The 16067-nt window shown below is 41.4% G+C and overlaps 1 protein-coding gene across 1 annotated transcript in view; it reads left to right on the top strand.

Moving 5' to 3' along the window:
* The window catches only part of LOC124554840 (mediator of RNA polymerase II transcription subunit 16), a 314031-nt gene that overhangs the window by 77802 nt on the left and 220162 nt on the right, over window positions 1–16067 (top strand). Inside the window, exon 4 of the mRNA XM_047128502.1 lies at window positions 13222–13356. Within this exon, the coding sequence (XP_046984458.1) occupies window positions 13222–13356 (135 nt within the window). The remainder of the gene's footprint in view (window positions 1–13221; window positions 13357–16067) is intronic.

Raw genomic sequence — 16067 nt, 5'->3', positions numbered from 1 at the left:
CTTGCTGATTTGTGGATGGAAGCTTTTCCCTCTCAAGGAAATTTAATATATTTGAACTGAGAATATGTTCGAGGATTCTGCAGCTAACCGATGTTAAAGGTATTGGTCTGTAATTTTGCAGGTGCATTCTTTTACCCTCCTTATATACAGGAGTCACGTATGCATTTTTCCATTCGCTAGGGGCTTTGTGCTGGGTGATAGATCTTTGGGTTTCAGCCAGCTCTCTGTCTGGAGACTGATTTGAGCTCGAGAATTTTGCTGGAGGGCAGTAAAGTCAGAGAACCTTAATCTGCTGCCTAGCATAAAAAAACCTTGTGTACTTCACAAGTACTCTGCTACCCGAGTAGCTGCTTCCTTCGTGTAATACAGCCCTGACCTATCAAGGGGAGTCCTAAAGTTCCCCAGCTGATAACACGGGTCCAGAAGTCTGCAGCCAAGACCATCACACAGTCGACATAGGACCCTCCACATGACTCCACACCAAATTACTCTTATTAACTATGGGAACGATGCTGCAAATTGCAGGCACTGCTTGCTCCCCGTGCATGAGGCCAGCAGCCTTCACCACCTCCGCCAGCTACCTGTATGAACTGAGAATGGCCTCAGAACCAAAGTGACAGGTGTTGCTGGTGCTGATATGAGCCACAACTTGCTGACCATTGCACTCTGCACACTCTATAGCTGTAGGCAAGGCCTCCTCCACATCTTCGATGAGGTCTCCTGGCAGATGTACTGAGTGCACATTGGCTTTCTTTCCAGCTCTGAACGCTATCTGCTGAAGGAGCTCCATAAAGCATCTCACGTTGCAGCTCCTGATAACTGGTAAACCACTCCCACAATGTGCCCGCTTGGACTCTGTAAAGGAGTGGCCCTCTGGCCATTCACAGGATGAAGGGTGAGACCAGACGATTAGCCTCCACATTGTCCCTCCACCTTGAACGATGTGAACGTGTTACCACTCACTACTCATCCTCCTGTGGTGTGGATCCACCACATTGGGTACACTGGGAGGTGCCTCAGTGGCAGAGCTCATGGTTGAAACAAGCAACACCTGAGATGTCCCATGCAACATGCCAGATTATCTGCCACCTCTACACTCCAAGGGAGCAGCCTGAAGGTGACTGACCGTAGCCAAAAGCACACTCAGTTGTTCAGCTGTTTTCATATACCAACTCTGCCGTAACGTCTGCACAGCTTTTTTTGTGTGTGAGAGACCACTGACCAGCTGTTCATCTGAATGAATGGTCACTGTGGTCAAAAGCATAATTGACCACCCAGTGGCAGGATGTGTAGATGAGCACAACATGCTTGACTTCAGTGGTTGCTTTATTGCCCTTGCCATCTGTATTCTCTCCATCCCCATCCAAGTATCAGCTTGTCTCAAATATGTTTGTGGGATAGTCATGATGTTTCAATTATAACCTCAAAAATCAAGCTGTGACCATGAAACATAGTGTTGGTGTTAGTCCTTGTATACTTATTAACCTTTCAATATGACAGTTTTCCCAAATATGGATGGCTTGGTGAAGACATTGGTTACAGATGTCTGTGAATTTTTAAAAGGGAAGAGGAAGAAGTCATTGGTTACCATGTCAGAAGAATTTGGGGGCAAGTCAAAAATTTAATAATACGAAAGATGCAACATCAATTACTTTTTTCTGTGAATAATCATGTAAGGCATTGTCATTGAGCTAGGTCGCCACCTCTGTCAGCTTCTCATAATGTGTTGTCTTGGCAGTTGTCTTGGCAGCCATCCATACCCTCATCAGGAGAGTTTGGTAGTATGATCCTATGGCAATCTGCTCTGTATGAGCTATTTGAATAGGTATGAGCAGTCATGGAACCCAGTAGGCAGCAACCTTTGTTATGTTTAAAATGTCTAAAATGTTGTACAAGGTGTTCAACACTGATCCACAACTGATTTTCAATTTTTCCACTCTTGCCTCGATTGTAATACACTGGTCTTCAAGCAGGAGGGCCTCCATTTCTCTTTAGATTCCCATTTCTTCACAGAGTTGTGGCCTGCCACTTTATTCTTCGTCATTCAAACTTGTTGGACTACAATAGACGTGCTTTCTCCACATAACCACTGTGTTGTTTTTTGGTGCATTGTTTGCCATACATTTCTACCATTTCATCATGGATTACTGTAGTATTGTTCCCCTTCAAAGGCAGAAAATTAATTACAATGTGATACTGCACTTTATCAACAGGCTGAAACATTTTCTTTCGGCTCGTGTATCGATTGCTGTGGTTCTTGACATGAGGAGTTCAAAGTGTACCACAACTGCAGACATGTACTTGCAAACAAACAAAAGTTAGATTATGTAACAACATTTTTTTGATGTGATTATTAAAAATATATTACTGCTGCTCATAGCTAGGAATTATTGTTAAAATGTAACCTCCAATCCCACAATCCTCGTACTCCTCTCCACTAACCCAAATCTGTCACTCACCTTTACCCCTACCCCATGCCTCTTATAGAGGGTGTGTCTGCTAAGGATTGTCAGGTGCTTTTTCTCTGGTGTTTCAGCTGATATTTGCAATTTTGTATTTGCATTGTGTAGCTGGAGTCAGCAACGATTCAGTAGCACTGCACACTTGGTGGTAGCAATCAGTGCAGGCCAGGGCGGTGCTGTCACTGCTGAAGTGCTGGTTATTCTTCGTGTTTTACTGTCCCTGTTAATACTTATTAATAAAACAAATATCACACTATGCTAATTTTGGATTGCTCTATTGAATGGGCATGTAAAATTCCACTTTAAAAATAATTTTGCTGGTAATGGGAAACAGACTGACACTGACTCTGGGTGTCACATGAAAGATGCAATGAGCACTCTTTGTTTGGGTTGACTCCAGCTACACAATGAAAAAATGAAATTGCAAATATCTGCTGAAACACCAAAGGATGTGCACGTGACAACTCTTAGGAGAGACACGCTATATAACTTCGTTAATCTACCCTCTCACTGTTCTCTCTGCAGTCTCCTCTTCCTCTGTTCTGTCCCTCCACTTCCCCTACCTCTTGCTACACACTCTGCTGCTTTGTGTGCACATGGAACTTTAACTGTGTGTACCTCCACGGGCTCACCAGTACCACATTCCTGTCCCATTCCGTTGCTGACTCTCTCTCCCATTAGTCAACCTCCTTTCCCTGTACCCCTCTGTTCACCTCTTCTCCTCATTGCTCCACTCCAGTAAACACACTTATTGCAGAAAACACAACCACTTACCACAGTTGCACTGCTGTGATGGAAAGTGCAGCTGCACATGTGGATGCAAGTGGGTGCGTGCATGCACATGAGCATGTGCACGCAGAGAGAGATATTTTGTGGTGTATGATCTGTACCCCCCCCCCCCCCCCCCCCCCCCCGAACCATGGACCTTGCCATTGGTGGGGAGGCTTGCGTGCCTCAGCGATACAGATGGCCGCACCGTATGTGCAACCACAACGGAGGGGTATCTGTTGAGAGGCCAGACAAACGTGTGATCCCTTAAGAGGGGCAGCAGCCTTTTCAGTAGTTGCAGGGGCAACAGTCTGGATGATTGACTGATCTGGCCTTGTATCACTAACCAAAAGGGCCTTGCTGTGCTGGTACTGTGAATGGCTGAAAGCAAGGGGAAACTACAGCCGTAATTTTTCCCGAGGCCATGCAGCTTTACTGTATGGTTAAATGATGGTGGCATCCTCTTGGGAGAAAGAAAACTGGTGTTGTACGGATCGGAGTGTGGAATGTCAGATCCCTTAATCGGGCAGGTAGGTTAGAAAATTTAAAACGGGAAATGGATAGATTAAAGTTAGATATAGTGGGAATTAGTGAAGTTCGGTGGCAGGAGGAACAAGACTTTTGGTCAGGTGAATACAGGGTCATAAATACAAAATCAAATAGGGGTAATGCAGGAGTAGGTTTAATAATGAATAAGAAAATAGGAATGCGGGTAAGCTACTACAAACAGCATAGTGAACGCATTCTTGTGGCCAAGATAGTCACGAAGCCCACGCCTACTACAGTAGTACAAGTTTATATGCCAACTAGCTCTGCAGATGATGAAGAAATTGATGAAATGTATGATGAGATAAAAGAAATTATTCAGGTAGTGAAGGGAGACGAAAATTTAATAATCGTGGGTGACTGGAATTCGAGGATAGGAAAAGGGAGAGAAGGAAACATAGTAGGTGAATATGGATTGGGGGATAAGAAATGAAAGAGGAAGCCATCTGGTAGAATTTTGCACAGAGCATAACTTAATCATAGCTAACACTTGGTTCAAGAATCATGAAAAGAAGGTTGTATACATGGAAGAATCCTGGAGATAATAGAAGGTATCAGATAGAGTATATAATGGTAAGACAGAGATTTAGGAACCAGGTTTCAAATTGTAAGATATTTCCAGGGGCAGATGTGGACTCGGACCACAATCTATTGGTTATGAACTGCAGATTAAAACTGAAGAAACTGCAAAAAGGTGGGAATTTAAGGAGATGGGACCTGGATAAACTGAAAGAACCAGAGGTGGTACAGAGTTTCAGGGAGAGCATAAGGGAACAATGGACAGGAATGGGGGAAAGAAATACAGTAGAAGAAGAATGGGTAGCTCTGAGGGATGAAGTAGTGAAGGCAGCAGAGGATCAAATAGGTAAAAAGACGAGAGCTAGTAGAAATCCTTGGGTAACAGAAGAAATATTGAATTTAATTGATGAAAGGAGAAAATATAAAAATGCAGTAAATGAATCACACAAAAAGGAATACAAAGTCTCAAAAATGAGATCGACAGGAAGTGCAAAATGGCTAAGCAGGGATGGCTAGAGGACAAATGTAAGGATGTAGAGGCGCATATCACTAGGGGTAAGATAGGTACTGCCTACAGGGAAATTAAAGAGACCTTTGGAGAAAAGAGAACCACTTGCATGAATATCAAGAGCTCAGATGGAAACCCAGTTCTAAGCAAAGAAGGGAAAGCAGAAAGGTGGAAGGAGTATATAGAGGGTCTATACAAGGGCGATGTACTTGAGGACAATATTATGGAAATGGAAGAGGATGTAGATGAAGATGCGTGAAGAGTTTGACAGAGCACTGAAAGACCTGAGTCGAAACAAGGCCCCGGGAGTAGACAACATTCCATTAGAACTACTGACGGCCTTGTGAGAGCCAGTCCTGACAAAACTCTACCATCTGATGAGCAAGATGTATGAGACAGGCAAAATACCCTCAGACTTCAAGAAGAATATAATAATTCCAATCCCAAAGAAAGCAGGTGTTGACAGATGTGAAAATTACCGAACTATCAATTTTATAAGTCACAGCTGCAAAAGACTAACGTGAATTCTTTACAGACGAATGGAAAAACTGGTAGAAGCCGACCTCGGGAAAGATCAGTTTGGATTCCGTAGAAATGTTGGAACACGTGAAGCAATATTGACCTTACTACTTATGGTAGAAGAAAGATTAAGGAAAGCAAACCTATGTTTCTAGCATTTGTAGACTTAGCGAAAGCTTTTGACGATGTTGGCTGGAATACTCTCTTTCAAATTCTAAAGGTGGCAGGGGTAAACTACAGGGAGCGAAAGGATATTTACAATATGTACAGAAACCAGATGGCAGTTATAAGAGTCGAGGGGCATGAAAGGGAAGCAGTGGCTGGGAAGGGAGTGAGACAGGGTTGTAACCTCTCCCTGATGTTATTCAATCTGTATATTGAGCAAGCAGTAAAGGAAACAAAAGAAAAATTCGGAGTAGGTATTAAAATCCATGGAGAAGAAATAAAAACTTCGAGGTTCGTCGATGACATTGTAATTCTCTGAGAGACAGCAAAGGACCTGGAATAGCAGTTGAACGGAATGGACAGTGTTTTGAAAGGAGGATATAAGATCAACATCAACAAAAGCAAAACGAGGATAATGGAATGTAGTCGAACTAAGTCGGATGATACTGAGGGAATTAGAATAGGTAATGAGACACTTAAAGCAGTAAAGGAGTTTTGCTATTCGGGAAGCAAAATAACTGATGATGGTCGAAGTAGAGAGGATATAAAATGTAGACTGGCAATGGCAAGGAAAGCGTTTCTGAAGACATCGAGTATAGATTTAAGTGTCAGGAAGTTGTTTCTGAAAGTATTTGTATGGAGTGTAGCCATGCATGGAAGTGAAACATGGAAGATAAATAGTTTGGACAAGAAGAGAACAGAAGGTTTTGAAATGTGATGCTACAGAAGAATGTTGAAGATTAGATGTGTAGATCACGTAACTAATGAGGAGGTATTGAATAGAATTGGGGAGAAGAGGAGTTTGTGGCACAACTTGACAAGAAGAAGGGACCAGTTGGTAGGACATGTTCTGAGGCATCAAGGGTTCACATATTTAGCTTTGGAGGGCAGCGTGGAGGGTAGAAATCGTAGAGGGAGACCAAGAGATGAACACACTAAGCAGATTCAGAAGGATGTAGGTTGCAGTAAGTACTGGGAGATGAAGAAGCTTACACAGGGTAGAGTAGCATGGAGAGCTGCATCAAACCAGTCTCAGGACTGAAGACCACAACAACAACATGATCTGTAAGAAATGCACAACCCTGAACTCGAATATGATAGCCATTTTGGAGTTTAAGGTGTTATTGAAGTCTCTTCTCTTGAACGTGGAAGAGACACTTTGACACAAAGACGAAAATTACGTTATAATCCACTCGTCAGCTTTTCAGTCAGTGAAACCCAATTCACTGGTTCCTTTAATAGGTAAACTAAAATTTCATAATGTGTGTTTTCACAAACATCTGCGAAGATTGCATGCCATGGAGACACTTTCCTGTTCTTGCAGTCAGTGGGCTGATTCAGATCATCTTTTCTTTGAATGTCCTATGGGAAATGGCAGGTGTATTCTTACACAAGCATGTGGAATTCATTCACCCATTGCCAACCTGTGTGGTAACTGTTAGCATTGCAGGATTACAGATGTTATGATGTCCTTTTCAGATGTGTTATTTTCAGCACCTACAGTTTTACGGTGAGACCAAAGTACACGGTAAATACAGTGGAAGAAACTGAGTACCAGAGTTAGCACACACGTGTGGACAGAAACAATGGAAAAACAATCTTGGCCAAATCTGGTAACAAAGCAAGTTGTCATAAGCAAATAACAGAACAGTCGTAATCCGCAAGTAGAACTGTTAGGGAGTGCGAACAGTCCGAGAAAGGACAGGCTGCACTGCTGACATGTGGTTGTCCCCTCTTGGTCAGCAGTGGGTCTGACATCAAGTGAAGCAGGTGGTCTCGTTTCAGTCTTGATGTAATTTATAGACTCTGCAGTTATGATGATGGCAGTGCAAGTGTACATCTAGCCTCATCAACACCCCCCACCCCTCCCCAACAACAACCACCACCACCATCATATTAGGGGAGCAGTGCATCGCAAGTTTTGGTGGAAAAAGGCTGGATGTGGGTGGGGCTGCCACCGGAGACACATCAGTGTGGCTGAGAAGGCCATGGGATCTGCCCAAGTGACTTGGAGGTGACAGTGCAGTGGCAGCTGTGTGTTGACTGTGTTTGCCTTCATCAGTTTGTTGGTGTCTGATGAGGCATCACTGTTGAGGTATTGGCCACTCAGCTGTCTCCGACTTGGCAAGGAATGTGCTTAGAAAGTGCCCAGAGGATGGTGAGCCAGATGTGGTAGTGATACTGCACGTGCTGGTGGTGAGGAAACTGCTTCATCAGTGGTGAGGGACAGGTGCAGTACGACTGGGGGAGGGCCGACGAGTACTCCTATAAGAGGACGGTGTCGAGGTGGGTGTCGTCAAACATATGTGGAAGGTGGTGGCCATATCTTGATGTCACTGGCACCCAACAGCTCTTCAGATCAGTATACTCCTGTGGTGTCTGGTATCTGGTGCACATAGGCAGACTCCCCACTGGCATGTGCTGTGGCTGTAAGGCAGATTGGCACCCCACTGAGAACACAGCTGGTTCAGATGGCGGGTTAGTGATACACCACTAGAATCCATAGTGAACATTGGCTGACCGCATATCACTTGCATTGTTACTGGCAGCCATCAATGCTGTTGACTGAAAGTGTGTGTCCAGATGGGTGCCTGCGTCAAATTGCGAAGGACTTGAGCACACTTCAGGTCATGGCACAAGAAGAGCTGCTTTTGAGCATGGAGGACCCCCACTGGCAGCAATGTGGTCCTGTAGGTGCTGAGAAACAGAGACAATCCCAAGTCTGCTGATGAGTCTGCTAAACACTTTTAATTGTGTCTTACAGGTGTTCACCATATATTCCGTCTCCCCATTCAGTTGTGGCTGAAACGATGTGGGAAGCAAGACCATTATGGGTGCAGAAATCTTGAAACAATGCGGATGTGCACTGTGGGATTTTATCGGAGATATTGTCCAGGGCAGCCCTTCAGTTACGAAGACCTGGGTAAGAACCCACATGGCAGCTTCTGTGGTGACGGAGTACATGCGCAGGACACGTGGATAATTGGACTGCATATTGAGCATCACCAATCGCATGTATTGACAGAAGGGGCCTTCAGAGTTGATGTCAACACGGTACCATGCCGTATGGGGCGTGGGGCATGGTGTAAAAGTTCTTGGTTGTGCCACCTGCTGTTCAATGCACTGTTTGCACTCATGGACAGTCCTTTCAGTTGCTGAGTCGATGCCATGCCAATAGACAAAACACTACATGAGGCCTTAATGTGGATCATATTCCAGTGGCCCACAATGTGAGAGAACAGAGATATTAGCTCACAGGACCAGAGGGATGATGAACCTGAGGTTGTCCGAGTTGGTGCTAAAGAGGAATCTGCCATTGACTACCATCAGCCAATGATAGAGAAGAAAATAGGTGCAGAGCGGACCAGACCAGACCAGACCAGACCAGACCAGACCAGACTGACTCCTTGGTGGGCAGATACTCAGGCCAACCATTGTACACAAAACTGACCACCTGTCAGAGCTTCGAGTCTTGCTGTGTGGCCTGTGCTGTGCGATGGTCCATTGTCAGAAGTGTATCCACTGCATGCTGCAAGTGAGCATCAATCTAGAATCAGAAAACTTTGGCTTTGTTGAAAAGTGGGTTGGGTACTATGGGCATGTGCTACAATGTGTCCACATTAGCATACTGTGCTGTGACTCTGTAATGAATCTCATAGTGGTATGCACTCAAAATCACTTTAGTCACTGTATGGTCCAGTCAGGAAGTCTTGAACGGTACCACAAATGGCTTATGATCAGTGATGAAATGGAATTTGTTGGCATAGAGGAAAACATGGAACTTACAGATGGTACACATGATGGCTGAAGCCTCCTTTTTGATCTGAGAATAATTATGTTGAGCAGCTGTTAACATTTTGGAGGTATATACAAGAAGCTGTTCAGACCCGTCAGGATTTCTGTGAGCTAACATCTCTCCAACCTTGTACTAGGAAGCATCCGTTGTCAGTTTGAGCTGTTAGTCCAGTGTGAAGGTACTGAGGCACAGTGATATCCTTAACAGCATCTTCATGTGGGTGAATGCTCTGTCACAGTCTGTGGCCAAATGAAAGGAACACTTTTTTTTTCCCCCACTCACTCAGTGGATGATGTCCACCACATTAGGTAGAAATTTTCAATAATAACTGTTTGCCTAGAAATGATTGGAATTCCCTCAGGTTCTACGATTTACGGATGTTATCAATTGCCACTACACAGTGCTTCATATGTTTGACTCAGTCTTTCATAATAAGGTCACAGAAATATCCTCTATCTACATAAAAAATAAAAAAAAATAAAAACTTTGATTTTCACAGATTTGGTGAACATAATCTGGAAGTTAGCGAGATGTTCCTGCCATGAGGAACCCTTAATGACGATGTCATTAAGCTAGTTTCCACAACGTGGATCATCTTGCATTACCTATTCTAAAAATCTTTGGAAAATGGAGGGCACACTCATGATGCTACATGGAAGATGCATATAATGGTACTATCAGAAGGTAGTTTTGATTACCATTATTTGTTGAGAGGTGGAATCCAGCTGAAACTGCAAGTATGCCTCCATCAAGTCAGTTTTAGAAAAACACTCACCACGTGGCAGTTGTGTGAGTCTGTTTTCAGGGTAGGGAATAGAGTAGCTATGCACTGCAGATTGGATGTTAATGGTAGACTCAAAATGTGTGCTCAAATGAAGCATCCCCATAGGCTTTTGTATAACAACTAGGAGCATCTCTCACAGGCTGGAAGGAATGGAGTCAGTGTTACCCAGGCTGTGTAACCAGTTCAGTTCTTCCTTAACTCCAGGCCGCAGAGCAAACAGAATAGGCCAAGCACGACAAAATTTTGGAATGACTGTCAGTTTAATGGTCATTTAGGCCTAATAATCCTTCATAGCACCCAATCCTAGCAAAAATCGTGACCCAGACTTATGGCATAGCTTGTCTAATGTGTGGAATTGGATGGAATAAGAAACAGGATGACAGCATCTTGAATTGTAAACCAAAAACTGTGAATGCTTCAAGACCAAAAATGTTTTCAGATGTCGTGCTTTCGACAGCCAAAAACATGACTGCCCACTTGACATGCTGATACCCAGTGTCGATTGTGAACTGGCCTTGAACAGGAATTGGCTGATTATCATTGAAACTGACTAAATGACGGTTGGTGAAGGAAAGAGAAGAGCACTTGAAGCAATGATACACTTCAAGATTCACAAGAGAAAAAGACCCTGGTATCAACCAAGAAATGGAAAGGCCATTACCGAATTTGCAGCAAAATATAAACCTTGCTGCAATAACTGAACTTCTGGCTGAGCACTGCCGTGGCACTATGAACCTCTAGAAACTCCATGTATGGGCCTAAGGACTGCTTTGGGAAGAGCCACAATCTGAAAATGGTGCAAACAAGAAGAAAACAATGAGGGTGTCGGTGAATGACCAAACATATGAGAAGGTGAGTGTCGGGATGGATGTGCCGTTGGTAGTTGCAGAATACCCTTGGCACCATGCAGAGTCATAAACAACTAACAAAAGAAGTCTAAGTGGTGTTGTTGCTGCTCAAGCTGCTGCTGTAACAACTGAACCCACTCCATCATCTCATGGATAACATGTAGAAACTGAAAGGGTCTTGTTACCAAAAACTGTAGTATCTACTGTTTTATTGCAAGTACCCAGGAAATACAGTGGTAGTGACTGAGCACCAAAGTCTAAACACACATGTGGACAGAAACAATGGGAAAACAGTCCAGGCCAAGACCAGTAACAAAGTAAGTTCTTCATAAACAATCAGGACACAGTCGTTATTGGCAAGTAGAATCTTCACAGAGTGCAAATGATGTGACAGAGAGTGGGCCGTACTGCTGTCCCCACTCGACTGGTGGTGGAGCTAGCAGCAAACAAAGCATTAGCTGCTTTGTTTATGAAGACACAGTTCTTGTCTTGCCGTGTGCTACTGTCAGAGATTTACACAAGTGTTTGATTCTTTCATCATTCAATAATGCCATGGTCACAAAGTGCAGTAAGGGCTACGTATTTCAACCTGGTTTCAACAGATGAACATCCCATTCATAATCTGTGCCACTTTAGCTGGTGTAAATATCTACACGCTCAGAGGGATGACAAACCCTACATTCACAAGTAGAGGCTTGCAAATTATATCGTGGATGTTTTCAAGCCCGCTTACTGGTTTCTGGCTGATCATGAACTTCTGAGAAAGTGTGTTCATGGCAAAACCCAGAATCCAAATGAGTCTCTAAATTCACTCATATGGAAACAATGCCCTAAAACCACATTTTCATCCGATACAATTGTCATAATTGCTACTTATGATGTAGTTCTTGTATTTAATGATGGGAACATTGAGTGGATGAATGTATTAGAGAGGACGGGCATTAAAATAGGAAATTTCACTTGAGACACCGTGGGAAAAATAATTTAGAGCACCTCTCTGCAGCTGAAAAATCAGTTGAAGATGTGGTAAAGGAAAGAAGGCAGAAAACAAGAAACCAGAAGAGAAACTGTGAAGGGAAAGAGGACCGTGAGTACAAATCTGGGACCTTCTGAAGAGGTGACATAAGAAAAGGTTGAACTTTAATTTGCATTTGCTGCAAATTGTTTTTTTTTTTTTTAAAGTTTATGTACCTTTTTCTCGGAATCTATAAAGGCTATAATTATGAAATTTTGTACACTTATTTCTATAAACCCAGTAGATGTTATCTCGAGTAAATTTTGAAATTCTGAGTGTAAGCCGAGATATGGGACACAGTGCTTGGAATTTTGCTTATATTTTGTATTATACTTACAGAATTATAATTGAAAAATTATTAAAATTCTCCTATTCCATATATTCAAAAAACCTCATGAGAGAAGCTTACTATATGCATAGAAATTAAACAGAGAAAATTTTGTAGAAATCTCTTAAATAGTCTCTGAGGAAAAGGTACATATATTATTTTTTGAAAAAGTTAAATATGTATAATCCAAGGAATTTAACAGTAAAACACAGATTCTTAATTCGTAAGCATTATCCTAGTTTGGGTGTAATAGTGTATAATGCTCATATTTACATACAGCAGCCTCATAAAGAGGCCTTTCAGTACAGTAGTTACTTGATGGAATAAATAAAATTAATGTTCAAACATCATGGAGCATTCTCCCATATCAGTTAGGCCCACAGAATTGTGAGAGAACTTATACGAAATTTGGAAGAATGTTGAGCAACTTTTGGCACATTGAAGCTTTGAGTCTCCTAGAGTGGACCAGATAGCACAGTTGGTAGGTAGCACAAGGCAGGTAACTAGGTTCACGTTTGTCTAGCACACAGTTTTGACTTGTCATATGTAATTATTATTATGTTGAATCCCTAGTCTTAGGTTAAACTGGTCATATGTAATTATTATTATGTTGAATCCCTAGTCTTAGGTTAAACTGATCTCGGAAATTCTCTCTCTTAGGGTAGCGGCTTCCTGCAGGGCTCATGGGAAATAGCAATCAACTGTATTCAAATGATATGGAGAACACAAGTAACTGATGTTGTAGTTTGAAATGTGTGTTATGTTAACAGGTTTCTCAGAATACTTCCCTTTTGAGGCTAAAAATATTTCTTCTCTTGTGATGTGTAACTTTCAGTCACTACTGAGTATTATGAGAGAATGAATATTAAATTCAGTTACGGTGCTAACTTTCAGAGCACAAAATGTTGATAAGGTCTGTCTTAATAACTGAGCCATATTTTGTAATTTTCATTTTTTTTTCAGATTGCAGATGTAGATGGGAATGTTCAGTTATGGACTTTTAAAGACCATTTATTAAATGAGTGGGTTTGCCTTGGTACTGTATCCTTTCCTGGTGAACACATTCTTTCAGCATTATTCTTTCATAATGGGAAAAAGGTGAGTAATAGTTGCTACTATTTGTTATTGTTGATCATAAATTCAAATTTCAATAAGATTGGCATATCTCTCTACTTAGCAAAGAACCATTTGTTTGGCACAAATATTCATCTTTTTGTCCTCCATAGAAAGTTTGGTTTATTGTTATCTTTTACTGATAATATGATGATTTTTCAAACTTTTTGTGATAAAACTACTTATTTTTGCTGCTTCCTGTTGGGTTCAGTATTTTCTAACTTGGTCTGTACTCTTAGTATAACTCACTAGCTCATCTGTTTGCTACGTATATTGGGTGAAACAGAAGTGAGTGACCATCAAATGATACAGCACAGGCCATTGGAGATTTGAAAAACAGCTATACACTGATTAAATGCTACCTTCATTATAAAAAATACACACAAATGAAAATGAAATTCAGAAGTGCTTCTAACATTACTGATGTACGAACCTCATTTGAAGTAGTCCTTTAGCCTTGATTGATGATATAGTGCGCGATGACAGAAATTTTCAATTATTTATTCAATACTACAGGTGTTTAGGATTCTATCAAAGGATATTTTAACTACTACACAAAAACAATGGTTAACTTGGAGTTTTTACATAGTTCTCCTTCTACATAAACATAGAAAAATAGGTCAGTAACATACATAGAAACACTGAGTCTAAAATAGGTCTACAAGAGCCAGTATGTGAGGTGGCAACTTGTCTTTCTTGGAAGTTTGCTATTTCATTTTGGGAAGTGGACAATCAGTTACAGTTCAGTAGATTACAACTGACCATGGCCAGTTCCCTTTAAGCAGTTAATTCTACTCAGTGTTTACTCTCCACTACCTAAAGGGTTTTTTTGCCACCCAAACAAGGGCCAGCAGATCGCCTGAACTTAGTCTAAAGGTCCCCCTAAATGATCAAACATTTTGTCAAACTTAACTATGCTTGCCAATTACTTGACCATGTATGGTGCTGTTTGATGTGTTTGTCAAGCATAGATCATGTTTGACGTGTTTGCGAGAAATTTTGATTGACGGGAAGTTTGACAAGATGGCGAATGTAGTTTGTTAGATGTTTTGCTGCATATGTATAGTGAAAAATTGTTTAATTACAATGTGTCCCACTGTATGGTTTGTACAACTATAGAAACTTCAATCAAGGATAAAAACAAAATAGCGATGACAGTTACATCTTTCCCCGCCATATATTATACAGGAAGAGGTTATGAACAAAATCAGCATTAGGACATAAAAGCAGGAGTGTAATGAAATAAAAGTAATTAAAGTTCTCGGGTTCTTTTATGGATGATGTGGGCAATTTGTTCTCATCTTGTGGTATTTTAATGAAATGTGATTGTAGGATCAAGGAAAAGAGAATAAATTTTCACGTACATGCATCTTGTTTTTCAGTGTGATGGTGAAGTAACTCTAAATAAGTTATTAAATGTTTCACTGTCCATCCACAAAAATTAGATGTAATCAACAAGTCCTGAGTATAACATTCCCATTAACGGGTTTTCATGTGTATATCTCTCTCTAATTTTAAAAAAAATCCCAAGTCAAGAGTTCTTGTTCTTCTTCAAACACACTACCAGAGTCAGTGTTAGAAATACTTTATCTGTATTTGTAGGCATAAGGTTAGGAATGAGGAGTCTCTGAGCAGAGTTGGAGAGGAAAGAAATATGTGGAAAACACTGACAAGATGAAGGGGCAGGATGATAGGGCATCTGTTAAGACATCAAGGAATAACTTCCATGGTACTAGAGGGAGCTGCAGAGAGTAAAAACTATAGAGGGAGATAGAAACTGGAATACATCCAGCAAATAATTGAGGATGTAGATTGCAAGTTCTTCTCTTAGATGAAGGGGTTGGCACAGGAAAGGAATTCATGGCAGGCCACATCAAATCATTCAGAAGACTGATGACTCAATAGTCCCAAAATGCAGCATACACAAAAAGTGTGTGCTTCGAAAGTAAGGTTAAATTCAGAAGCTTTCTTAGTATGTGTACAGCTTGTGTGATCCATCTGTAGTGAATTTGACAGGGCCGTAACAAGTTTTTAGAAGTTTCATTCTCCGTCCAGAGAATATTGATGTGTTAATGGCGCTCTGAGAGTAATATTTCCTTTAGCAGATGTTTGAAGGTAAATCTCTCTCTCTCTTTCTCTCCCTCATTTTAAGCTGTTCCCTAGACCAGCATCTTGATTTCTTATTCCATTTTAAACACAGTGCCAAAGTGAATGTCAGAACTGCTTCATCTGCATTTGTGGCCATTCTCAGTAGTGTCAAAATACTCACAAACACAAACAATGTCTGCTTCAAAATAAGGTTAAGCTGACAAACTTTTTTGTACATGCACAGGCTTGTTTGACAAATCCACAACTAAACAAGGACGCATTTAACAAACAAGTCTGCTTGCTTAAGGGGGCCTTAAAAGTAATCTTCAATTCACTTATTGACATTTCATCTCCTGGAAAATACAACCTACTGAAAAGTAGTTGGTAATAAGATAAGCTTTTCAACAAATAATGTGAAGCTGGGCCTGGTGAAATTGAAATATAGTCAGTCTCGGAAGTCCACATTTACACAAACAAGCAGGACCTCGCACGTTACTGAGTGGAAAGTCTGATAGTGTTCCAGCTGTGCTAATTGAAATAATTATTGGCTTGTCAGTTCACAAGTTGTGTTACTTGTCCTAAAAGTGGAAAAGTATAATACTCTGCTT

Source organism: Schistocerca americana, chromosome X, assembly GCF_021461395.2.
Source record: "Schistocerca americana isolate TAMUIC-IGC-003095 chromosome X, iqSchAmer2.1, whole genome shotgun sequence".
Taxonomy (NCBI): domain Eukaryota; kingdom Metazoa; phylum Arthropoda; class Insecta; order Orthoptera; family Acrididae; genus Schistocerca; species Schistocerca americana.
The sequence above is the reverse complement of the archived record's forward strand: the minus strand, read 5'-3'. Positions and strand labels throughout refer to the sequence as shown.